This window comes from Macaca nemestrina, chromosome 4 (assembly GCF_043159975.1).
Source record: "Macaca nemestrina isolate mMacNem1 chromosome 4, mMacNem.hap1, whole genome shotgun sequence".
Taxonomy (NCBI): domain Eukaryota; kingdom Metazoa; phylum Chordata; class Mammalia; order Primates; family Cercopithecidae; genus Macaca; species Macaca nemestrina.
Window position 1 is genome coordinate 19,703,544 of NC_092128.1, and position 26,829 is coordinate 19,730,372.

Below are 26,829 nucleotides of genomic sequence, written 5' to 3' on the forward strand. Positions count from 1 at the left end.
ATCCTGAAAATGGGCTTCAGAATAATATCAGCGTCTATGGAGGTCAACTGCTGGGGAAAACGAGAAGCTGGAGCCCAGTGTGTTTGGCACACTGCCTAATCTGACTGCCTAATGTCAGATTTCAGAGCGATCTGGCTGCCTACAAGGACATAATGCATACAGCTTGGATCATATTAATGTTTATTTTCTGAGACAGTCTTACTCTGTTGCCCAGGCTGGAGTGCAGTGGCGTGATCTCGGCTCACCGCAACCTCCACCTCCCGGGTTCAAGCAATTCTCCTGCCTCAGCCTCCCGAGTAGCTGGGACTACAGGCACGTGCCACCAGGCCCAGGTAACTTTTGTATTTTTAGTAGAGACGGGGTTTCACCATATTGGCTAGGCTGGTCTTGAAACTCCCAACCTCAAGTGACCTGCCCACCTTGGCCTCCCAAAGTGCTGGGATTACAAGAGCGAGCCACTGTGCCTGGCAGGATCATATTAATTTCATCTCTGCTAAAATGCCAAGACATTTAATGACTAAGAATATAGGTCATGGAGTCAGACTTCCTGGGTGTGAATCTCAGATCAAGCATTTGTTATCTGGGCAAGTTGTGTATTACCTTGGGCAAGTTGCTTAGCTCTCTGATTCAGTTTCGTGATCTGTAAAATGGAGACCGTCATCTAAGGACTAAGCTATCCATGTAAGCTGTCACAAGACTATGTGGCATTTAGTAAGCTTTCAATAAATGTAAGCAACTATCATTACTGTACATAACTTTTAACCATCTTATGAATCCTCTCATTAGTCATCATTTCCACGTAATAAACACCTTCAAAAAGGCTTTTAGGTTACAGAAGATCTCGTTTACCTATTTCCTTCCTCTTAAAAGGAATTTGTTGCTAATGAGGAATGAGGATTCAGTCTATGAAAATTTCCATTTTCCAGCCTTTGTGATTCAATTCACAATGTTTTCAGAAAAGTATAATCCATATCTACAAGCCTATACAAATAAGAACGAGAGGAAGAAGGAGACGGCGTTCTCACCGTGAAATGCTTGCTGTGAGTGTGCAGGCAGAGGTGAGTGGGAAAGCGCTGCTGCATGCTGGGCTCCTCCTGGCTGTAAACCCTTGAGTAAATCTGAGAGGAAAACAGACTTGTCAGTCATCTTTAAATCCAGATTGGAGCCCTTTTAGTTCAAAAATGAAAACTGATTTACGTAATGCCGGCACAGCACCTGACTTCGAAGGCCTTCTAAAACTAGAGCACGTTTTTAAAAATTTACTTATTTTAATGTATGTGTATGCACATAACCCAACACAATTGACTTCCTCTTAAAAATTTCATTAAGATGGAAATGTGGTATAGATAGCTTAAAAACTGTATATAAAACCCCAGTGTCCAATAATTTTACTTACTATATATACATATAAACTGCATTTCTTAAGAAAAAACTATAATCTTCATTAACTCCAACTGGACTACTCTTAATTAGAATAAATTTATAAGGTTTCCTGTTCTGTCAAGCTAGACAGCCCAAGCAAATAGAAGAGCCCCACTTACTCTGAGTTAGGCTATGGTGGAAAGCGGCTGAGGTAGATCCCGAGGTGGTTGTCACTCCAGCTGTGTCCGTTCCAAAGCCAAATATCTCCAAGGGAAACGGGAAGGGCATGGTCACTGGAACAAGGCCACCCAGCATCCCAAAAGGAGTCACATTTTGATTTGTTACAGACAAAGGTGATGTCATGAGAGTCAGAGGTGAGGCATTAGCCAATAATGATGCTCCTGCTGTGGACTGTGCAGAAACCAGGGGTCAAAATACGTAAGAAATAAAGTAATCCAAATTGATTTATTTTCTATAATATCCTCACAGATGCAAGACTATGCCTTACATCTGCTCTGACAGAAACGTTGTGAGACAGGCTCTTCATTACCACTGTAGTTTCCTCAGACGCTGTTATTTTAGTGGCACTTATATGAACACTCACGCACTCTCTCAATCTACTAATTCCCAACCTTACACTTGCACTCCTCCACTTTTGCCTCCTAGCCCAAATACCTGAACCATGAGTAAACAATCCCGTGCAATTTTGGCTGGGTCTCTGAAAATGCTCACTTTACTATTTGTCTCATCATCTTTCCTGCAGCGGCTGCTCTAGACTGCTGCTTTCAGGGCCCTACCCAGTATCCTTTACTGTCATCACATCAGCTTAGAGACCAGGCCGAGGCATTCTTCCTCGCCATGAGCCTCACCTGCCCTTCTCCAAAGCTAACCACCTGACTTACACCATGAATTCTCACCGTATACAACTTTCTTGTACAAATATCTACTACTGCACCTTTTCCATGTTTCCTCTGCCTTCTCAGATACAGAAACTTATTATTTCTTTTTATAACCACGCCGTTATTCTAGCTCTTCCTCAACTCCTAGCCACTATCTAATTTGTCTTCCTTTTATTATCAAACAGAATGACAGACTTCAGTTTCCTTTGTTCCAGTCACTTAACTCCTGAAAGCAATTTTCACTTTATTACTTTTCTGAAATTACACTCCTTAAGGTAAAAGATAAACTGGACAGTGTTTTCACACTCCTCTACCTGGGCTTTGACGCCATGTTTACGAATAAAAACACTGAAATCAGAAATATGCTAACATATTTGGACTGCAGGGAGGACTTTAAAAAAATAAAATAAATAAGAAATATGCTGACCTGGATGGGCTTTCACAGAGAACTTACTTAAATATATTCCCCCTGCCCAAACTCCGCCCCCTTTTTAAGACAGGGTCTCCTGTTGCCCATGCTGGAGTATAGCAGTGCAATCACAGCTAACTGCCATCTCAAACCTCCTGGAGGCTCAAGTGATCCTCTCACCTCAGCCTCCCGAGTAGCTAAGACTACAGGCACATGCCACCATACCTGGCTAACATTTTTTGTATTTATTATACACGGGGTTTCACCATGTTGCCCAGGCTGGGCTCGAACTCCTACGCTTAAGCGATCTCCTCACTGCCTGTGCCTCCCAAAGTGCTAGAATTATAGCGTGAGCCAGAACGCCTGGCAAATATCTTCCTATACCTAGTTTAATTCTTTGAACAGTTTTCTACACAACAATTACATTTTTTCCATTTTGATTTTTTTTAAAAAAGATTATTATTTTTTGAGAGACGGGGTTTCACTCTGTTCCCCAGGCTAGAGAGCAGTGGCACAACTGTAGCTCACGGCAGACTCAAACTCCTGGGTGCAAGTGATCCTCCCACCTCAGCCTCCCAAGTAGCTGGGACTACAGGCGTGTGCCACCAGACCCAGCTAACTTTTTAAAATGTTTTTGTAGAGACGGTGTCTATGTTGCTCAGGCTAGCCTCGAACTCCTGGGCTCCAGCAATCCTCACACCTAGGCCTTCCAAAGCACTGAGATTACAGGCATGAGCCACCATGCCTGGCCAACATTGTTCTTTTCTATGTGCAGTTACTTACCAACAGGGAGTTGATACAATCAAATTTTCTCATTATCATATGTTATCTATTATAGTTTCTGTCATTCTGAGATTTCTTTTGTAGTCTTATTTTACCAAATCCAAATTTTCCTGGTCAAAACTTTAACTTTGTATTTTTTTTGGTTTCCCTGCTTTTTTTTTTTTTTTTTTTTTGAGACGGGAGTCTCACTCTGTTGCCCAGGCTGCAGTGTAGTGCTGCGATCTTGGCTCACTGCAACCTCCACCTCCTGGGTTCAAGCAATTCTCCTGCCTCGGCCTCCTGAGTAGCTGGGACTACAGGCATGTGCCACCATGCCCAGCTAATTTTTGTATTTTTAGTAGAGATGGGGATTCACCATGTTGGCCAGGATGGTCTCGAACTCCTGTGCTCAAGTGATCTGCCTGCCTTGGCCTCCCAAAGTGCTGGGATTATAGGCATGAGCCACCGTGTCCCACTAAATCTAAATTTGATCAGGAAAATGGAATTTGTTGACTATTTTAAAAATAATACATGTTAGCTCTTTCCACTTTTATTATGTGTATCAATAAGCATTATAATTAAGGACTTATTATTTTAAAAATCTTGGTCCTTTTGCTGCTGGTGGGGTATTTCTTAATGTATAAGAAAAATGCAGACAATCTTTCCACACACACATACCACATAACATTACATATATTTGTACACTTAAGAGGTTATGCCACTGCTGAACAAACAAATGAAGTATATCCACAAGCGGCCTTCTTTCTGGTTCTTTAACTGCCTCCCTCCCCTGTTCTCCTTTATTTGTTAATAAAAATAACAAATTTTACAACTGAAATTTATATCCGTAGTTCTGGCCTCTCATCTGTTTCCATCCTGTATATCTGAGAGTTAACTGAATAATTCCGCTTGAATATCTAGCACCAACTTTACATATCCAAAGCTGAAATCATCATCTCCAATGGGTTCCCCCATCTTCTGTCAACTGCTTTCACCAAGGAATTCCATTCTTTCCAGTCACTTAGGCTTGAAATCTTAGTTTTCAAGTATCATAAAATGATGACATTATAGTCAACAAACCCATTCTTTCTTTTTTGCCAAAATTTTCTCTTACACGTAAGTACAAACCTTCACTACTCCATGTTTGAACCTGACAGTTTTTATTTGCCAGTCTTTTCCTGTACTGTGCCAACCACGATATACAAAGTGAGTGCATTTAGGAAAAAAATTACCAAGTTAGAGATAATAGTATCTTAATGCAACCAGGATAGAAAAGATCCTGCATCAACTTAAAAATGAACCAGTGTTGGCCAGTGCAGTGGCTCACGCCTGTAATCCTAGCACTTTGGGAGGCCAAGGTGGGCGGATCATGAGATCAGGAATTCGAGACCAGCCTGACTAACATGGTGGTCTCTACTAACTCTGTCTCTACTAAAAATACGAAATTACAATAATTAATTCAATACAAAAATTAGCCAGGTGTGGTGGCACATGTCTGTAGTCCCAGCTACTCGGGAGGCTGAGGCAGGAGAACCGCTTGAACCTGGGAGGCGGAGGTTGCGGTGAGCCGAGATTGTGCCACTGTGCTCTAGCCTGGACGACACAGCAAGACCCTATCTCGGGAAAAAAAAAAAATTAACCAGAGTTGCTTCTTCTTTTAATCATAATTCTACTGCAGTCTTGGAATGATAAAGAGTCTCCAAGGCTGTGTGCCCCAACTGGAGTTCCCTAGTGAGGAACATTAAATACTGTTAATAAAAGGAATCTTTTAAAGCTTTTCTGGAGGAGTGCAATTGAAGCATTAAAATAGATGCAAAATGAGGGCCAGTCACTATGGCTCACTCCTATTAGCTCAGCACTTTGGGAGGCTGAGGTGGGTGAATCACCTGAGGCCAGGAATTCAAGACCAGCCTGGCCAACATGGTGAAACACCGTCTCTACTAAAAATACAAAAATAAGCCGGGCATGGTGGCGCTTGCCTGTAATCCCAGGTACTCAGGAGGCTGAGGCAGGAGAAGTGCTTGAACCCTGGAGGTGGAGGTTGCAGTGAGCCAAGACCACGCCACTGCACTCCAGCCTGGGCAACAGAGCGAGACCCTGTCTCAAAAAAAAAAAAAAGCAAGATGTAAATTAGGCAGGGCAATTTCCAAAATTAAATAACTCAAGTATAGCAATAAAAAAGTGATACTATGCCATAACTGCCTAACATTTTACACTTTCAAGTAACTTCTATATCCACTTTGTTTATAAATATAAATGGAAGCATCAGATAATCTAAATGTGACATGGGTATTTGCAAATCTCTCTAACCTAAAAGATGGAGACCTTTCAGCAGTGGGGTATTCCAATGTTGACATAATCTGGGATCATGCACAAGAAGTCAGCATGAAGCAGCTAAATAGTTCAGGATTATGCCCCACAGTCAAAAATAGTTTCCGTGACCTCTACATTTTATTCCCAGGGGAAAAAAACATTGAAGGGAAACCTTGCTCTTCCCATAGTGGGCATTAATTTTTTTTTTTTTTTTTGAGATGGTGCCTCCCTCTGTTGCCAGGCTGGAGTGCAGTGGCGCGATCTCAGCTCACTGCAACCTCCGACTCCCAGATTCCAGTGATTCTCCTGCCTCAGCCTCCCAAGTAGCTGGGATTACAGGCACATGCCACCACACCCAGCTAATTTTTGCATTTTTAGTAGAGACGGGGTTTCCCCATGGTGGCCAGGATGACCTCGCTCTCCTGACCTTGTGATCCACCCACCTCGGCCTCCCAAAGTGTTGGGATTACAGGTGTGACCACTGCGACCGGCTGCAATTAAATTTTTTTTAAACCACATACTCTACTTTGGTGAGTGCACTGATCCCCTATTTCCCACAACACTCAGAGTAACCTTTTGAAATGCAAATCAGACCATACCAGTCCCCTGCTTAAGAAACTCCAATAGCTTCCCGCTGCACAGAGAATAAAATCCAAAGTCCTTACTGTGGCTCACAAGGTCCTCCATGACATGGTTCTGGTCTCTCTCTGATCTCATCACCTACCACTCTCTCTCCATGGTCCAGACATGCAGGCCTTCACTTCAGGCTCTTTTCCATCTCAGTGTCTTCATACAAGTGTTCCCTCTGGCCTGAATTATTTTTCCCCTCTTTTCTCCACATGGCTGGCTTCTGCTCATTCAATTCTCAGATCAAATGTTACCTCCTCAAACCTTCTTCACCTTCTTTATGCTGGCAGCAATAACTCTTTATCATATTATCCTACAAATTTTATTTTTTCATAAAACTTGTATTTTTGCTTGTCTTCCTACATAGACTATATGCTCCATGAGAGCAGGAATGCTGAGTATGCTGTTCATCCCTATTTCCCCAGCACCTAGACGAGTGCCTGGCACATAGTAAACATTCAATAAACATTTGCTTAATGAATGAATGATGTTTGGAATTATAAAGTGGCAAAGACAAGATTCAAAGAAAATCAGTAAATTGAAGGGTAAGAAACAGGAGGAAACCCCTGTGTGGAAAGTTATTAAATAGAAAGCAAGCAGAGCTAACAACCTGAACCCAGAAGGAGTTTACCTTTTGCCATTTGTTAAAGGACCTGTCATTTTCACTCTGCAAATGAGTAGACACCCACAGATGCCTTTCAGACAGAAGGTGAATGCTTTACACGCATAGATAGGAAATCTGTTTTCAGTACTGGAGAGCTATAGACAGGTTCTAGAGGCCACAAGATAGCTGGTAAGACTTCACTGAGATGCTACGTTAAAACAAAAAGAACTTTAGTTTCGTCAAGGGGTAGAAATGCCCTTAATGAATTATTAAACTTTTCTTCAGTCAAACCAGTAAGACAGAAAAAAGAAAAAAGATCAGATATGAAGACAGGAACACTTCAGTCTCCAAATCATAAAGCCATTTGGGAGAGGAAGAAAACCAGGAGGGAGTAGCTAGTCTTCAGAAATGCATATTTTGCCAAGTAGCCTCCAGGCTGACAAACCAATTATTTGTTAGACGATACAGGGGTTCTTTTGCGATAAATGATCAAATACAGGAAGATCTTTGGGAACAAAATAGAACTGACAGATTGTAGAGATGACAAAGGATGAAGAAAGATTTAATCTTAAGTTCAAAGAAAATGAAGCAAATGAAAATAAAAAGGAGTTTTTAATTCCAGAAATAACTCCCCAAATTTTTATAAAATTGATAAAATTAAGAGTTTTCCATTTATTATTCTTATTTAAAAACACTAAGAAGAAAATGCTGAAAGGGTTAAAAGTAGTTAACCCTAGGAGGAGGATATGGGGCAGGGAACTGCCATTTATGCTATCTTTTCACTTATTCCTTTTATCAAATTAAGAATCTTAAAAAGAGTAAATTTTTTAATAAAGATAATATAGACAGTAATGCAGACTAACTCCAATCTTCCACATACTTTTTTTTCATAAGGGAAGGTCTTTATTCATTCATCTCCATATACATTTTAACATATAATCCCTAATATCAATTTGTTTTTATTATTTTATTTCTGATGAAAGTAAATGTACATACATAAAACATCAGTTAATCCTAGATTTCAATTAATGAATTACCAGTTAGCTGAATTTGTTCTACATTAGAATTCTGACATCTAGTCATTCCTATGCCTACATCAGTGGCAGAATGATGATGTGAATATACGTATACTGAATGTACGCAATGTATATTGAGTATCAACCCTTAGACTGTATTGAACAGCAGTAAACCTTGACATACAGCAAGGGGAAACTCTTCTCATTAGATGTTGCTGTTCCACATAAATAGGAGGCAGTACAAAGAGTACTTCCTTAGACAACACAATTCCATAAATCAATAAAAGTTAAGTTTTCAAAGAATATTTAAGAACCTAAGAACTTGCATATCATAAAATGGTATTTTTTTTTTGGACAGTTATAAAATGAAATATATAAAACACATTTTATCGAAAAAAGTCTTAAAAAGTACCTACAAAGCGTAAACAGTGTTGGATTAATAGGTGATTTTTATTTTCTTTTTTCTAAATTTGACTTCAATGAACACATATTACTTTCAGGGGAAAAAAAGTTAAAGAATCTAAACCATTAACATAAAGGACAAATCTGAGAAAGTGTCAGAATACAAAGAAGTGGCAGAGAGAGTAAAACAATAACAGAAGATAATATGGAAGACAGAGAGACAAAACATAGGCTGGGTGTGGTGGCTCATGCCTATCATCCCAGCACTTTGGGAGGCTGAGGCAGGCGGATCACTTGAGGTTAGGAGTTTGAGACCAGCCCAGTCAACATGGTGAAACTCCAACTCTACTAAAAATATAAAAGTTAGGCCAAGCATGGTGGCTCATGCCTGTAATCCCAGCAGTTTGGGAGGCCGAGGTGGGTGGATCACCTGAGGTCAGGAGTTCAAGACCAGCCTGGCCAGCATGGCAAAATACTGTCTCTATGCACGGTGGTGGGTGCCTATAATCCCAGCTACTCAGGAGGCTGAGGTAGGGAGAATTGCTTGAACCCGAGAGGTGGAGGTTGCAGTGCGCCGAGATCACACCATTGCACTCCAGCTTGGGCGACAGAGGAGACTGGGTCTCAAAAAATAACAATAAATAAATAAACATACAAAAATTAGCCAGGCATGGTGGCAGGTGCCTGTAATTACAGCTACTTGGGAGCCTGAGGCAGGAGAATCTCTTGAACCCAAGAAGCGGAGGCTGCTGTGAGCCAAGATTGCGTCACTGCCCTCTAGCCTGTACAACAGAGTGAGACTCCGTCTCAGGGAAAAATTTAAAAATAAATAAATAAATAAATATAATAAAGGGTTCTCAAAAAACTTAGGATAAATGCATCAGAAACAGTAATCAGACACATAATACAATAAAATATTCTTGATCTAAAATAAATAACCAGGTCTGAGATGGAATGCTATTATTATGTTCTAGGTATACAACTAATGAAAACTAGGCAGAGAAAACACATTAATGATAAGGGAACAAAAGGAGAATGAGAAAAGTCTGAGAATGGTCTCAGACTTCTCCATAATCCTAAATACTAAGCAAGAGTCAGTGGAAGAGTATTTACAAAATTTGAAGTGGAACAGTTAGTGCCCCAAGAAGGTTATGCCTACTCAAGTGTGATAGCACAGAAAGAAATTACCAGGTGCACATGAGCTAAGGTAAAATAGCATTCATGCTACCCTTTTTAAAATTTATTACTATTTTTTTTTTTGAGATGGAGTTTCGCTCTGTCACCCAGGCTGGAGTGCAATGGCGTGATATCATTCACTGCAACCTCTGCCTCCTGGGTTCAAGCGACTCTCCTGCCTCGGCCTCCCAAACAGCTGCGACTACAGGCATGCGTCACCATGCCTGGCTGATTTTTTTGTATTTTTAGTAGCCAGGGTTTCACCATGTTGGCCAGGTTGGTCTTGAACTCCTGACCTCAAGTGTTCCTCCTGCCTTGGCCTCCCAAAGTGCTGGGATTAGAGGCATGAGCCACCACGCCAGGCTACCCTTCTTAAAAAGATTGCTTGAGTGAGGCACTCAGCTAATTGAGAGATAAGTTTAAACTAAAAATTCATGAATGGGAAAACTGTGGAATAAAAGGACAACTGACACTAATTTGACACAGAAAATTATATAGCACTATAAAATTAATGCAAAATAAAAATTTTGAGAAGATAAATGATTAAAAAATAACAGGAATGTAAAAATTTGATTTAAAAATAAGAAAGCTGGCAGGAGAAAAACGGAAGGGAAGAGTTAAGTGAATGTTAAATTCCTAAGTTACTACTTTGTTCTGAATTTTGGTAAGAAAGTTTGAAATATGCATTTTAGTTGTGCTTTTTCAAACAATTTTAAAGTTGATTTAGTGATGGTTGCTTGTAATGAAGACATCGTTCTGTCGGACAGCTGAATGCTGGTGCACCTTTGTTACTTTGTTTAAAAAAAAAAATCCACATCCCAACAAACACCTCATCTACAAGTGTGCCTACCACTATGATGTCAGCATCAGGAATATTCCATGGCCACAGGCTGTAATAAGCCTATTGAGAACAATCCACATATCATAAAAAGCTTATTAAAGTTACCTACAAGAAAGATGACACTATGCAATCTTACAGTTTATCACATGGATGTACAGAACATACATACCTGCACACTGGCTGTTACCACTGAAGACCCTGAGGCAGTGGATGGTCTATGTGGAGTAGACAATGGTTTGGTAGCACCCTGTGTTCCACTTCCTGTTCCCCCAGATAGACTAGTCCTATTAGCTCCGCTTGAGTTAAGGTTGCTACCTCTGCTGGCAGGTACATTCATTGCAATTCCACTCAAGCTATTCTTCCCAACAGTTCCAGTGGATGATGAGTTTGTTAGCTTTGAGGGGGCCTGAAGATTTTTTGTAGATGGAAGGCCTGAAGTGCGATTAGAGGGCAATAAATTCAAGGTGGGAGACTGTCTGCTGATGTTCATTCCACTGGGCTGTTTATGGACCGGGTTGTTAGTGCTGGAGTGGCTACTCTGGGCTACTAGTGCATTTGGACTGGAACTACTTGGGGATACAGTAGGCTTGGGAGTGGGGTTGGATTTAGAAATAAGTTTAGTTGATACTGAAGGCTTAGCTGACAGAGAGGGCTTGGGTGAGGCAGAAGGCTTAGGCGAGGGCAGGGGTTTAGGAGATGTGGCAGGCTTGGGAGATGCGGCAAGTTTTGGGGAGGCAGCCATCGAGAAGGGAGATTTGAAACCCTGCGTGGAGATCTGTGACACCATAGCCTTGGCTAAATAGTTACTGGAGGTAGTGGTGCTAGGTACTGTCCTAGAAACCAGGGGGTGGGACCCTTGAGAACCATTTCCAGGTGAGGGGGTAGATAAAGGAAGGCGGTACATAAGTGGCTTATCTGAAGTCTTAATAAGCGAGGAGGGACAGGAGAGTTGGGGATTATTACTTAACTTCACCACAGGGTTGGTCTGGGATTTACTGATGGTGGCCTGTAATGGAGACACATAGTTCTGCTGGACAGCTGAATGCTGGTGCACCTTTGTTACTTGTGTTAATGAAGAAGCATCTTGGGCCTCGGATGTTCCCAGAGCATGAGAAGAGGCAGCAATTTGGGCTTGGGAAGAAGAGGAGACGTGGGTCTGTGAAGAGGAAGAAGTGTGAATCTGGCTTGACCTCTGAAGTCCTTGTTGAAGTAGCCTGGCTGGCAAAGGTTCTAAAGAAACTTTAGGGTTCTGAATGGAAGAACCAGCAATAAGGCCTGAAGAGATGCCAGTATGAGCTAAATCCTGGGGTTTCTTTGGTACTGGCCCTGTGTGACCAGCAATAAGACTTGAAGAATGTGTAGGCTGAGTAGAATCTAGTTTTTTGGGAGTAGCCAGTGGCAGCTTACTCATGATACTAGCTAATTTTTCTTCTCTCAGTCCTGGACGAGGCTTTGTGGTTGGCATGCTTATCCTTGAGCCAACAGGAGGGCCCTTGTTCCCACTGTTGATAACCGCTAAAGCTTCAGAAACAAGATCCAGTGAAGGTGAATGGAAAGAAAGGTCTTCATCTAGTGAGTCGTCGAGGCAGATGGTTTCTTGGGCTGGTGCAGAGCTAGAGCTGGCTGCAACAACGGCAGTTGTGCTGGAGCTCATTGGAGGACCGCTAACCGAAGCCACCAGGGATGCCGGAGTTTTCTGGTCCTTTTTTGGACTATACTCCTAATGTAAAGCATCATATGAAAAAAATAGAAATGGTGAATAAAAAATTACAAAGTTAATTTTAAATAACTAAGAGATTTTCATGACAATTAAAATTGTTTTTCTACTGGAAATGTTTAGGGACTATCAAAACAAAAATAATTTTTGAGATGACAGAGCTCCTGACTGAGCTGTCCTCACAAGACAAAGTATCTGATATATTGCACATAGCTGTCATACCTTGGTAAGCTTAACACCAAGTGGAAGGAACATTCATATACTAGTAACATTACTGATGAGCCTCCCTCACCTGCATCAGATCTTCACATCCTGTTCCAAATCCATCTGTTCAGATTATTCTCTTTTTATTCCCCTGCACTCAGGAGAAATTCTGCCTTTATATTAAGACTCTCCCCTTCTCGTCTGGGATGGTTTGCTAGGAGGCTGACCTTCACTTTCTGCTTCCATGCATTTCTGCCTCTTTGTATGCCCTGTCCTGCAGCTACCCTACAGCCAGTACATAGAAAAACTGGTACGTCAAAGTGGCAGATGATTCAATCCAAGCATATATAAATTATGCTATTTGTTATGGTGAATCTGTAATTTATTTGTAAATTATTCATTTGTCATTTATTCAATATATATCCATTAAGTGTCCGCTGTGAGCAGGGCTCTATGCTAAGAAAACAAGGGTATTAAGAATTACAACTCTGAATACCTAACAGTTGTTAGAGTCTGTTTCTCAAAGAATCAACCTTCTTAATATTTAAGGAAAATAACTAGAGCACAGTTTACAATATTCAAAGAGCAAAAGAATTAAAAAGCATCTATTTATTTTTAAAGATAAATAAAGTATTTGACTCATTTTATTAAGATTGAGAAGCAAAAACCTATTACATAAAAGTCATATCAAAGTCTCCTCAATTAGTTTCTTAAACAAACCCAAACAAACCTAGAGTGTTATATTATATACTGATTTATACAACCATAGCACTTACCTTAAGCATAGTGGGGAAAGAATGGAGAGGAAGGGTCTTTACCATCACCTCCTAAGGTATTACATAAGCAAGCTGTTAAGAATACTGTTACACTCTAACTTCCTTAGTATTTTTTCTAAGCTTTTATTCTAAAACCCCTGATTAAAAACCTCACTGCCTATTGGAAGTACAAGTGTACTACATTAAGGTCACAAATGTCTGCTAAGAAGAATAGGTAATACAAATGAGACACGTTTGTTTTGATATGCCATCCACTTACGTAATTAGTGAAAATACCATTATAAAAAGTACAAAATAAAGGGTGGGAAATGTATCCAAATGTTGGAAGTATTACTACTATAAAACTGCTGTTTTAAAGTGACTTTTTGATTATTAATTTTTATTTATAAAAACATCAAATGCACTCTAATAGAATACTGTGTAGATTTATACTGGCAGAGAATTGTTCAGGATACATAACTGAGTCAGAAAAGCAGGTTGTCCCATTTATATAAAAGACTAAATAAATGGATAGCTAATTGGATAGATGCATGGATGGATGAATGGAAGGGAGGGAGGGAAGAACAGAGTTTCAGAGGAAGGGAAGGAAGATGTGTCCTAGAAAGCCAAGAGCTTTTATTCTCTCACTGAGGAGAAATTTATAGATACTTTTACTTTTCTCCTTACTTTTCTGTGTTATTTGCATCTTCTATTATAGGCATTTCCTTATCTTAACCTTTGTAACTAGAAACAGTATGGGGAGTTACAGTAGGAAAAAAACCACATCAACAATATAGCTTTTCCATTTTGGGAAAAGGAAAAAGTAATTTAACCATAGAGAAGGAAACAAACAAAAAAACTGATGACTCCCCCATATCATTCTAACACATCCAGTGTTAGAATTTAATAAATTTCCTATCCAATTATTCTATTAATCATATGTTTGAACAGATGTATCAAAATGTAACCAATCCTTTATGGAGGCTATTAAAACTTTAGTATTCTAATAAAAATAAAGTGAAGTGTCAAAACAAAGTCCAAACTCAAGAGATTTAATGAAAGATTGGCTCAATATTATTTGGATCAGAAGACAAAGTAGTAGGTTATTAAGAAAAAGAGGACTACTGGCTGGGCACGGTGGCTCACACCTGAAATCCCAGCACTTTGGGAAGCCAAGGCAGGTGGATCACGTGGTCAGGAGTTCGAGACCAGCATGACCAACATGGTGAAACCCTGTTTCTACTAAAAATACAAAAATTAGCCAGGCGTGGTGGTACGCGCCTGTACTCCCAGCTACTCAGGAGGCTGAGGCAGGAGAATTGCTTGAACCTGGGAGGTGGAGGTTGCAGTAAGCCGAGATCGCACCGCACCACTGCACTCCAGCCTGGGTGACATGGCAAGACTGTCTCAAAAAAAAAAAAAAAAAAAGAAAGAAAAAAGAAAAAGAAGACTATTTACCCTGCATTTAAAGAGGCTCTAACACCAAAAAAGTCAGGAAGGCCACAGAATAATAAATATTGACCATCTGGACACAATCTTACAAGCAAAGAAACTCATCTGTTAAAAACAACAACAACAACAAAAAACCCAAAAAGACAAAGGCTACAGAGCAAAGTGTAAAACCTAAAAGGTATGGGCTTTCATTAAAATTTTAATTTCAAATGACTATAGTTTTTACTTCCAGAGGTTATATTTTGATTCTCTTTCAAATCTACTTTGTCTATTTTGATAGGATATCTTTTATTCCCTTTTCTATTTCTCTAAATATTAAAAAATTTTAAGTAAAATTATTTTATGTATTAAATTCCATAAATGCACTACTTGTCTGTCTTAGGGATCTAACTGTTGTTTATTGTTCCTACTGTCACTCATAGTAACTTATCCTCTCATGTATTCTGTATTTCAGACTGTAAGTTCAGGTGTGACATGGTTTATAGGAGGAAGGCCTTTGAGGCCTCTGAAGAGGGCACATTATGCCACATAGAATTTACTTTTGCCAGAGGCCCTGGGTTACTACTAATCCAATAACTAAGTTACTTTTTCCGCTTGGGGTTTTCTCAGATTGTAGAGGTAGTGTAACTTAAACTCCTAAGCCAAGAAAAATTTTCAGCAAGGACATTCTTCCTCCAAACCAGAACCCAGTCCAAGACAGCCACTTTTCTTTTTTTTTTTTGAGGCGGAGTCTGGCTCTGTCTCCCAGGCTGGAGTGCAGTGGCGCAATCTCAGCTCACTGCAAGCTCCGCCTCCCGGGTTCACGCCATTCTCCTGCCTCAGCCTCCCAAGGAGCTGGGACTACAGGCGCCCGCCACCACGCCCGGCTAGTTTTTTGTATTTTTAGTAGAGACAGGGTTTCACCATGTTAGCTAGGATGGTCTCGATCTCTTGACCTCGTGATCCGCCCACCTCGGCCTCCCAAATTGCTGGGATTACAGGCGTGAGCCACTGCGCCCGGCCAAGAGCCACTTTTCTTAATGTCTTCTGCTGGTGGCTGGATTTTTTTCTAGTCCTTTCTTTTACTAAATACGTTATAGTTTGAAGGTCCAGCTTTACACAGATTTCATCCCAAGTTTTAACCTGTACAAGCCCAAGAAAACCCTAACTGCTATGCTCTGAGAAGAAACATAAAAAGAAACCATAAAGTGATGGGTAGAAAGTGCCAAATGTCTCCAAGGGCAACCAAAGTTTAAGCGACAGATTAACACTGTCAGCTCCTTTTTTGGTTTTGGTCTTAGGAATTTTTCTTACATATTTTCAATCTCAGCTGTGCTATGAAAGAGTATTTGTTATAGTTTACCTAGCATTTCCGGTATTAATAAAGTTAAGCTTTATAATTGGCATATGCATATTTCCCACTGCTACACAGGAATCTATTCTCCCAAATACAAAAGTTCTAAGATTATTATGAAGTTGAAAACACCTATCTTATAGTGCCTACTGACCTCTGCTAAATACCACAAATCTTTTTCATCTTACGAATGTATTTCACATTCACCAACTATAACTAATTAAAGATTTTGTTTTAATACTTACCTTTACTTTGGGTTTAGGTGCAGGAATCACCTTTTTCTTTGCCCTAAGATAAAATGATTTTAAAAGGCTATTTCAGTAGCAGTTATATTGCTCATTAGAAAATTATAATAAATAGCTTTGTAATTATGTGGTAAATAATTCCTTCTGCTATTTGGAAAGCTCTTTGAAGGAACCATATTTAAGTGCTCAGTTTATACTAAGTGTGTAGCAACATTTTCCCCAATTCAGATTAACTGAAAGGCCAAACAACCAGTAAAACATGAAATGTAGATAATACAATTTTCTAAAAATTAAATGTAAATACATAAACTGTAAAACAACCCCCCTCCTAAAAGAGCTTCAAGGAACTTCAGGCTCAAATTAAACCATGCAAAGAAAGTGTGAATGAGATTTAACTTAACCAAAACAAAAAAACCCTTGAGCTTTTAAAGAAAAATTTTTGTAATGTAAAAATTCAAATAAAAAATGTCAAAATGACAGGGAGAGAAAGGGCAAGAAAAATTACTATGGAATCTTGGAAGTTTTGGAAAACTATGAAAAAGTTCAAAGATTAAAAAAAACTAACGAGTTCCATAGTAAGTCAAAGTATTCAAATGTTTGTTGAATAAGTGTTGACAAGCTAAAATACTTCACCTTGTCTACTTCACTTGGCTAAAATGTCACTAACTAGATTAACAAGAATCTTGATTAAAACTGTCAACTTACAACTTCATTTAGGCAACAGTAATTTTCTAAGTGTTTTTGATGAAGGCCATTTAGGGAAACGACCTCTAGGCCCACTTATCCCATAGATTCCTACTTTACAGTACAAAACAAAACACAAAGTTAAACAAAACACAAAGTTAATGATCATAATAAAGATATTTTTAAAAAGGGAGAAGGAGGCTGGGTGCAGTGGCTCAAGCCTGTAATCCTAGCACTTTGGGCTGAGGCAGGCAGATCATGTGAGGCCAGGAGTTTGAGACCAGCCTGGCCAACATGGTGAAACCCCGTCTCTACTAAAAATACAAAAATTAGCCAGGTGTGGTGGCTCACGCCCGTAGTCCCAGCTACTCGGGAGGCTGAGGCAGAAGAATTGCTTGAACCTGGGAGATGGAGGTTGCAGTGAGTCGAGATTGTTCCACTGCACTCCAGCTTGGGTGACAGAGCAAGACTCCATCTCAAAAAAAAAAAAAAAAAAAAAAAAAAAGAGAGGGAGACATCTTTTGTAAACACCTTTAGAATTAAAGGAATGCATTATTTGTACCTGAATTGTAATGCATATATGGCTTTGGAACTACAGTAGCCCCCCCTTATCCACAGTTTTCAATTTCTGCGGTTTCAGTTGCCTGTGGTCAACTGAGATCTGAAAATATTAAATGGAAAATTCCAGAAATAGAGAGAAACCACATTCACATAACTTTTATTATAGTATATTGTTAAACTGTTCTCTTTTATTATTGTTGTTGTCAATCTCTTACTGCGCCCAATTTGTAAACTCAAATCTATCATAGGAATGTCTGTATAGGAAAAAATAGTCTATGTAGGGTTCAGTACTGTCTGCAGTTTTGGCATCCACTGCAGGCATCTTGGAGTATATTGTCTGAGGATAAGGGGGACTACTGTACAGGGAAATTAAAGCCAAAAATACTACTGACACAAACATATACATATGTATATAAAATTTATTTCAAAGACAACAAAAACACTTGCAACAAGTAAGCCTATAATATATGAAACCAAACTACTTAGAACTTATACTAAAAAAACACTAAGAACCAAAAACCACAACCAACTCAATACATCCCTGATGATATACAGTTGACTCCTGAGGATGAAGACCTTTATGATGATTCGCTTCCACTTAATGAACAGTAAATATAATTTCTCTTCCTTATGATTTTCTTATTAACATTTTCTTTTCTCTAGCTTACTTTATTGTTAAGAATACAGTATATGGTACATAAAATATACAAAATGTGTTCATGAACTATTTATGTTATCAGTAAGGCTTCAGGTCAACAGTAGGCTATCAGCAGTGAAGTTCTGGGAGAGCTGAAAGTTACACGTGGATTTTTGTGTGTGGGGTGAGGGGGTGAAATCCCTAACTCCTGTGTTGTTCCAAGGGTCAACTGTAATAACGAAATGTCCTTCCTAAAAACTAAAAAACTCCTATATAATTGCATACAAGGAGAGTAGGAATTTTATAATGTTGCCCAAAAGATGTTAAACAGACCTCTCAGCAGAATATTGAATTAAGAGTGTTCAGTAAATTCTCAGTAACTTGCTAATTTTATATTTTAATAACCCCCTTTTTTTCCCCTAGAAACAAGGTCTGCTTTGTCCCCCAGGCTGGAGGGCAGTGGCATGATCTCCACTATTACAACCTCCACCTCCCTGGCTGGCGTAAGCCATCCTCCCACCTCAGCCTCCTGGGTAGCTGGGACTACAGGCACACACCACCATGCCTTGCTAAGTTTTGTATTTTTTGTAGAGAAGGAGTTTCGCCATGTTGCCCAAGCCAGTCTCTAACTCCTAGGCAAGCAATCCACCCACCTCGGCCTCCCAAAGTGCTGGGATTACAGGCGTGAGCCACTCTGCCAGGTTTTAACCCTTAATGCCACCCTTGCAGGCTACAGAGAAGGTGCCCCAAGTTGTAGGGAAAAATAAAACTGTTCTGGAATTGACCAATAGTCAACCAAAAAGGTGACCACAGAAAAAACTTGCCTTTTTGTTTTATGTGGGTAAGATAAAAGATCTTTCTCTAGTAATCACATCACTAAGGAAATACCCTGTTTTGAACAGAAGGAAAGACCTCAAGAGTCGGTGAATTTTATGGAAAACACTCTGCAGCACAGCAAGGGTGGGTGTGCATATGGATCTGTCCTGGTAAACTCAAGACAGCAGAGGGCTGTGGATTACAAATGCAGATGGACGTTAAGAGGTGGAGAAAAAGACTGGCAGGTAGAAGGCCCAGGAACAAAGGAAAACCCCTGAGCCTTCACGCTTCCCTACTACCAGAATCCCAGGCCGTTATGTGTCACACTATGCATTTAGTAGGTGTTTAGAGAGTAGCCTGACAATTATTTCAATAGATAAATGTGTTCTGAAATCTAAATAGTCAATGGTCAAAATGATCTTTTTAAGTCCTATTCCAACTAGCATTTAATAAATGATACTTTTGATCACTAAAGCACATAATGTGAATAAATGAAGCAATCTGGAGTCTGCATTTACTCACGGAGCAGAAGTAAGATGATTATGAACACTCCGGCTTTCCTTAAAAAGCATTCTGGAAAAATTTAAAGAACACAATTATTATTTTTTTATAGCAGATAATAACATAATTGTTTTATTTTTAAAGTAATTTAATTTTCAACAGACTACTACTTGCTTATTTACCAAGTAAAAGTTATAATGGTACAATATACTCAATAATCTATTTTATGGAGAGTTTTATTCATAGCTCACTGTAACCTAGGCCTTCTGGGCTCAAATGGTCCTCCTAACTCAGCCTTCAAAGAAGCTGGAATTACAGGTGCGTGCCACCATGCCCAGCTAATTTTTAAAACTTTTTGCAGAGTCAGAGATCTCACTATGTTGCCCGGGCTGGTCTTGAACCCCTGGCCTCAAGCAATCCTCACACCGTGGCCCTGTGCCTCCTAAAGTGCTGAGAATACAGGGGTGAGCTACCACACCTGGTCAACAGAGCTTTTCTGTTGATGTAAGATGGAGTAATTTAAGATCATGGGTAGAACTAGCCAAATTTAATTTTTACATTCTTTACTTAACTCTTTTTTTTGAGACAGAGTTTTGCTCTTGTTGCCCAGGTGGAGTGCAATGGCACAATCTCGGCTCACTGTAACATCTGCCTCCCAGGTTCAAGTGATTCTCCTGCTTCAGCCTCCTGAGTAGCTGGGACTACAGGTGCCCACCACCATGCCCAGCTAATTTTTGTATTTTTAGTAGAGACAGGGTTTCACCATGTTGGCCAGGCTGGTCTCGAACTCCTGACCTCAGGTGATCCACCTGCCTCGGCCTCCCAAAGTGCTGCAATTACAGGTGTGAGCCACCGCAACGGGCGACATTCTTTACTTAATCCTTGAGGTTTTTTTTTTTTTTTGAGATGGAGTCTCGCTCTGTTGCCCAGGCTGGAGTGCAGTGGCCAGATCTCAACTCACTGCAAGCTCTGCCTCCCGGGTTTATGCCATTCTCCTGCCTCAGCCTCCCAAGTAGCTGGGACTACAGGCACCCACCACCTTGCCCAGCTAATTTTTTGTATATTTTAGTAGAGACGGGGTTTCACCGTGTTAGCCAGGATGCTCTCAATCTCCTGACCTTGTGATCCGCCCGTCTCGGCCTCCCAAAGTGCTGGGATTATAGGCTTAAGCCACCATGCCCGGCCAACCCTTGAGATTTTAAACAGAGTGACTCTTAGTTTCTTGAGATACTTCTCTACACTGAATATTTTATTTATTTACTTATTTTTTGAAACTGTTCTCAAACTCCTGGGGCTCAAAGTAATCCTCTCACCTTGGCCTTCCAAACTGCTGAGATTACAGGTGTGAGCCACTGGGAACCTGGCCTACAATGACTATTTTCTTTTTTCTTTTTTTTTTTTGAGATGGATTCACTCTTGTTGCCCAGGTTGGAGTGCAATGGTGCGATCTCGGCTCACTGCAACCTCCACCTCCTGGGTTCAAGCGATTCTCCTGCCTCAGCCTCCAAGTAGCTAGGATTACAAGCATGCGCCACCACCCCGGCTAATTTTGAATTTTTAGTAGAGACGAGGTTTCTCCATGTTGGTCAGGCTGGTCTTGAACTCCTGACCTCAGGCGATCCGCCTGCCTTGGCCCCCCAAAGTGCTGGGATTACAGGCATAAGCCACTGCGCCCGGCCTCTACAATGACTATTTTCAATAGAACCTAAGGCTATGTCTCTTTGCTTATGCTCTAATCCTGTATTTGGTTCCTTATCTTCATGTTACCCATATGAAGTTCCTCTTCCAAACTTCATAACCATTTGGGACCCAGTCTTCTCTCTTTTTCTCTACTAGCAAATTTGGGTGTTAAAAAATAATGTTAAGGCCGGGCGCGGTGGCTCAGCCTGTAATCCCAGCACTTTGGGAGGCCGAGACGGGCGGATCACGAGGTCAGGAGATCGAGACCATCCTGGCTAACACGGTGAAACCCCATCTCTACTAAAAACTACAAAAAACTAGCTGGGCGAGGTGGCGGGCGCCTGTAGTCCCAGGTACTTGGGAGGCTGAGGCAGGAGAATGGCGTGAGCCCGGGAGGCGGAGCTTGCAGTGAGCCGAGATTGTGCCATTGCACTCCAGCCTGGGCCACGAGCGAGACTCTGTCTCAAATAAAAAAAATAAAAATTAAAAAAAAAAAAAATGTTAAGTAAAATATCACCTTTACATCTATCTCTGTGTATGCATGACTGTTTTGTCATTTAAGTGCTTAAGGTCTTCAAAGCAAGGATCATCTGAGATGACTATACAGCATGCTGAATACATTAGGTTCTTAGCAAAATCAATGTCATGTATGTGTATGTGTATGTATATCTTTAATAACAGCAATAATAATAAAATTAAATAAAATCCCATAAGTTGCATTTCTTACCTTGCCTGCATCCAGCCCTTAGGCCACAGGGGCTTCACCTCCGTCTCCATAAAAGACTTAAGATAATCTTCAGCAGACTGGCTTTTATTTGGTTCTAACTCATAGCATCCCAATTTGATCTCAACAAGGTTACATAACAAAGTTCTAAACAGATTGAAAATTAAATTTGAAACTTTTTTTAGAAGAACATAAATTTGGCAGCAATAATATAGATTATGTGAAAAATTCAGAAAATAACAATTTCTAACATGTATCATTCATTGCACCACAGTCAAACCCCCAATATGAAACAATTTCCTTTGGTATCTTTAATCAAAGCACCAAAGATTGAAAGGGATGGTTTTCTACTTGGGGTACAGAAATACTATTGAGAAAGATGGCTCAAGAAGAAATATGTTGAAAGTACTTCACCTTCTGAAACCAGTATGACTCACTCCATTATTAGATCAGTTTATAAAAAGTATTACAGTGTATATGAAAATAAAATCAATAATACTCTGAGGATAGTAGAGCCCAGTTAATCTTCTCTTGAATAATTTTTTCCTACACACTAATCTTTGGTTGCTTCCAATCTAGTTTTATATTTATTACAGAGTTTTTTGGTTTTTTTTTTAAATGAGGAATCTTACTTCTGCATTATACATTAAAAGTGAAAACTAATTAAATCTTACCTGATGGTATCATCCCAGTGGAATTTCTTTCTTGGTCCTATGACACGTTTTCCTGGTTTCTCATCATCATCTTCTTCGGATCCATTTTTTTCACGTTCTTCATCTGTATGCAATCTAAAAATGAAAACCACTTTACAAAACAAACTTTCAAACCATCACTGCCTATATAATATGCTCCATAAACACTTGTTGAATTGCCTAGTTGAATGTTAAAAGAGAGGGTAAAGAGGGAATCTACCTTTCCAGAAAATACTTCGAATTTGAAAGGAGTTATAAAGTAGTTTGGTAAACAAGGACTTCAAATTACAATGTAAAGGCACCAACATTCATCTTTTAGTTCAGAAAATACTTGCATTCAACCACAGCAAGTCAAGGTGGGGTTGTGAAATGTCTCAGCAGTGTCAGCTCTTGCTTGATCACCTCCGTACAATCCATTAACAAACACCTTTTGTCTCTGACTCCAAAGCAACTGAGTGCCATTTACAAAATACTCAATTATATCATGTCAGTGGTATATGTGGATTTCTACTTGAGAATGAGGTCCACTTAACATCAGAACAGCTAAAAGCACTTCTCAAATGCACGTCCAGACACGGTGGCTTACGCCTGTAATCCCAGCACTTTGGGAGGCTGAGGCAGGTGGATCACCTGAGGTAAGGAGTTTGAGACCAGCCTGGCCAACATGGTAAAACCCTCTCTCTACTAAAAACACAAAAATTAGCCGGGTGTGGTGGCAGGTGCCTGTAATCCCAGCTACTTGTGAGGCTGAGGCAGGAGAATCACTTGAACCCGGGAGGCAGAAGTTGCAGTGAGCTAAAATCGTACTACTCCACTCCAGCCTGGGCAACAGAGTGAGACTCCGTCTCAAAATACACACATACATACATACATACATACATACATACATACATACACTTCTCAAATACAAAAGCCAGTCCAAACAGAAGAGATACATACTTGGCACACTTAGCTTGACTACGAGCCTGGCAGTCCTCCTGGTATTTAAATAGCTGTTCAGGCATGACATTGCTAACAGCCAGTTTCAGTTTTTGCAGAGGTTCTCTTAAACGATCATCCTAAAAAGAAAAACATACTAAAAGTTTTTATCAGACATATTTACAAAATTTTGTAAGCAGGTCCCTCAAAAGATAAAAATTATGTTTTAGATACCAATTATAGATTTGAAATATTAGCATATCTAAATATGGACATTTCTCCTACAACACTGACTTTTTGTAATACACACTAGATACACAATTAGACTGACATTTCCAAGTTACCCAAGAAGAGTCCCAGTTTTTCCCTGTTGCCCAGCATAGTTATTAATGGTGTTCCATTACACTCTTAAAAATGCCCCATGGACACTTTCATATAGATAACATAAAACAAAATCATTGTCTTCTACTTGTATAGACTACTACTGGTTAATCTCCATTATGATGGGAAACCAGTGCCCTAAGAAGAGACACTGCTCTGGAACACGAACACACGTGTTTGGTTTGGGTGACTACCAACCAGATGTTGGTATCCTATTCTCTTACGGTTAGTAATTCTGACTTAGGCTGCAAGTAAAAATGCAAGGTCAAGGACAAAGTGAAAGGAACCCGAAAACTCTTATTCATGTGGGTTTTCCGGACAAAAAAGAAAGTAGGCTTGCATCTGATAGTTTTAATCAATCAATTTACTACTTTCATCTTGCAAGCAACTATATATATGTAACTACTTAAAACATACTTTTATCACCATTATAGGTGCAGAAATATTATAAGACTTTACTTTTCTTCACTGAAACAATTTTTTTTTTGGAGACAGAGTCTCGCTCTGTCACATAGGCTGGAGTGCAGTGGCACCATCTTGGCTCACTGCAACCTCCGCCTTCTGGGTTCAAGTGATTATTGTGCCTTAGCCACCCGCGTAGCTGGGACTACAGGTGTGTATCACCACACCCAACTAATTTTTCTATTTTTAGTAGGACAGGGTTTTGCCATGTTGGCCAGGCTGTTCTCAAACTCCTGGCCTCAAGTGATGTGCCTGCCTCAGCCTCCCAAAGTGCTGGGATTACAGGTGTGAGCTACCGAGCCAAAACAACTGTTTTTAAAATGTGATTTTTGGTAAAGAAAAGATTTTAAAAACACGAATATTACAAATAAGCATATTAACCTATTCCATGAACACCAGTAAATATTACAGCACATATAACGTAAAATCCTATGTTTAAAAATGTACATATTAACCTATTCCATGAACACCAGTAAATAAATATGATAACACATACGACATAAAATCTTATTTTTAAAAATGTGAACATCTGGCCAGGCGCAGTGGCCAGAAAAAAAAAAAAAGTGAACATCCAGTATCATCGTTCCTAGATGATTACTTTTGAAGAATTATGTAGCTTAGACTTCTTCCCGGAAACAACCCAAATATCCATAAATAGTCAAATGGACAAATTAATTGGGATATATTCACACAATGGAACGCTGTGTACCCAGCAGTAAAAATGAATGTATTTCCGGCTGGGCACGTTGGCTCACGCCTATAATCCTAGCACTTTGGGAGGCTGAGCTGGGAGGATCACCTGAGGTCAGGAGTTCAAGACCCCAGCCTGGCCAACACGGAGAAATCCCGTCTCTACTAAAATACGAAACTAGCTGGGCATGATGGCGGGTGCCTATAATCCCAGCTACTCGGGAGGCTGAGACAGGAGAATTGCTTGAACCTGGGAGATGGTGGTTGCAGTGAGCTGAGATCACGCCACTGCACTCCAGCCTGGGCTGAGCGAGACTCTGTCTCCAAAAAAAAATAATTCTGCTATATGTAGACATAAGATGAATCTCAGGTGCACAATATTGGACATTACAAGCTACAGAAGAAAGCAGACAGTATTTCTTTATATGAAGCTCAAAAACATGCAAAACTAAATAAAATGTTTAGGGATACAAATATATGTGATAAAACCATATAAAGAAAAGCAAGGGTAAGATATCTTTCTTCCATAGCCAAAGGGATATTAAATAACTTCAAATTTGCCAGGGGTTCAAGACCAGCCTGGGCAACATAGTGAGACCCTGTCCCTACAAAAAAAATTTAAAAATGGCCAGGTGTGATGATGCCAGCCTGTAGTCCCAGCTACTTGGGAGGCTGAGGTGGGAGGACTGCTTGAGCCCAGGAGGTTAAGGCTGCAGTGAGAGCCATGTTCACGCCACAGCACTCCGGTCTGGGAAACAGGGAAAGACCCTGTATTAAAAGCAAAAAAAAAAAAAAAAAAAAAAAAAAGTGAGTACTTATATTAAATCAATTAATGTGCAAAGGCCCCAAATAAAAACAAGTTGTCTTTACAGGTTATGAAACCCAAGATGTAGATATTATTGTTCTTCCTCTTACCTGGACATTGAGATGTAACTTCTTTAGACGTTTTACTAGTGTTTCTTTATTGCATGGCACAAAAGCTTCAAGGTGGGAGTAGACACCACTGCGAATGACAGGGCCTAGTTCTTGTAGCTGTAACTCAATGCTGGCCAAAAAAGTTAACAACAATGAACAATATAGAATTTGTTTTAGGTGGCATTGTACAGACAAGAAAGCAAAGCCAGTTCTTGTTCTCATTTTATCTTTTCATGATTTCCTAAAGAGTATTTTTCATGGGGCGGGGGGGGGAACCCATAGCAATAAATAGTTTGTTTATTTATTTAGAGGCAGAGTTTCATTCTTGTAGCCCAGGCTGGAATGCAATGTCGTGGTCTCGGCTCACTGCAACCTCTGCCTCCTGGGTTCAAGCGATTCTCCTGCCTCAGCCTCCCAGGTAGCCAGGATTACAGGCGCCCGCCACCATGACCAGCTAAGTTTTTTGTATTTTTAGTAGAGATGGGGTTTTACCATGTTGGCCAGGCTGGTCTTGAACTACTGGCCTTAGGTGATCCACACGCCTTGGCCTTTGATCCCAAAGTGTGGGATTACAGGTGTGAGCCACTGCGCCCAGCCCCATACCAATAAATAGTAATGCTATAAAAGTATTCTATTAGTCTAAGAGTAGAACTTCTATAACCATGAACAAGCTGGAAATATTTTTTGGGTTACAGGGGCAAACTCTATGTTTTCAGGTAAAGCACAATAAATTTGTAATTAACCAAAAGCTCTTTTCCTCAAAGAGATATTATACTACCCCTCAGCCCAGTGGCAACTGCCTGCAGGTCAAGGCAGCAGTGCGCCATGAGCACATCACTACTCCAGCCTGGGCAACAGAGCGACACCCTGTCTCAAAAAAGAAAAAAAAAAAAAAATTATGAGCAATGTCTGTTCTAGGTAGTAGGCAAGGAAATCGAGTCAGCATGTTGTGTATCTCTTGATCTAGTGTTCTGAGTAGGCAAAATTCAATCAGGCAAAAAAGGGGGAAGAGGGTTCCCTATTCCAACAAACTGATCTTTTTTTCCCCTAG

The 26,829-nt window shown here is 40.1% G+C and overlaps 1 protein-coding gene across 10 annotated transcripts in view; it reads right to left on the reverse strand.

Moving 5' to 3' along the window:
• LOC105471299 (ubinuclein 2) overlaps positions 1 to 26,829 on the reverse strand; it is a 100,726-nt gene that overhangs the window by 34,831 nt on the left and 39,066 nt on the right. For 7 of the 10 annotated variants that reach the window (XR_981071.3, XR_981070.3, XR_981069.3 and 4 more), the window contains 10 exons: positions 25,779 to 25,908; positions 23,352 to 23,470; positions 22,395 to 22,508; positions 21,724 to 21,867; positions 19,338 to 19,388; positions 16,118 to 16,160; positions 13,109 to 13,159; positions 10,581 to 12,131; positions 1,542 to 1,773; positions 1,026 to 1,118 (listed from right to left, as the gene is read on the reverse strand). Coding sequence is in view for 7 of the 10 variants with exons in the window: in XM_011723703.2 (XP_011722005.2) it covers positions 1,026 to 1,118; positions 1,542 to 1,773; positions 10,581 to 12,131; positions 13,109 to 13,159; positions 16,118 to 16,160; positions 19,338 to 19,388; positions 21,724 to 21,867; positions 22,395 to 22,508; positions 23,352 to 23,470; positions 25,779 to 25,908 (2,528 nt within the window). In the remaining 3 variants the exon portion in view is untranslated. The remainder of the gene's footprint in view (positions 1 to 1,025; positions 1,119 to 1,541; positions 1,774 to 10,580; positions 12,132 to 13,108; positions 13,160 to 16,117; positions 16,161 to 19,337; positions 19,389 to 21,723; positions 21,868 to 22,394; positions 22,509 to 23,351; positions 23,471 to 25,778; positions 25,909 to 26,829) is intronic. The other 3 variants (XM_071094396.1, XM_071094395.1, XM_071094394.1) reach the window with 2 other exon arrangements.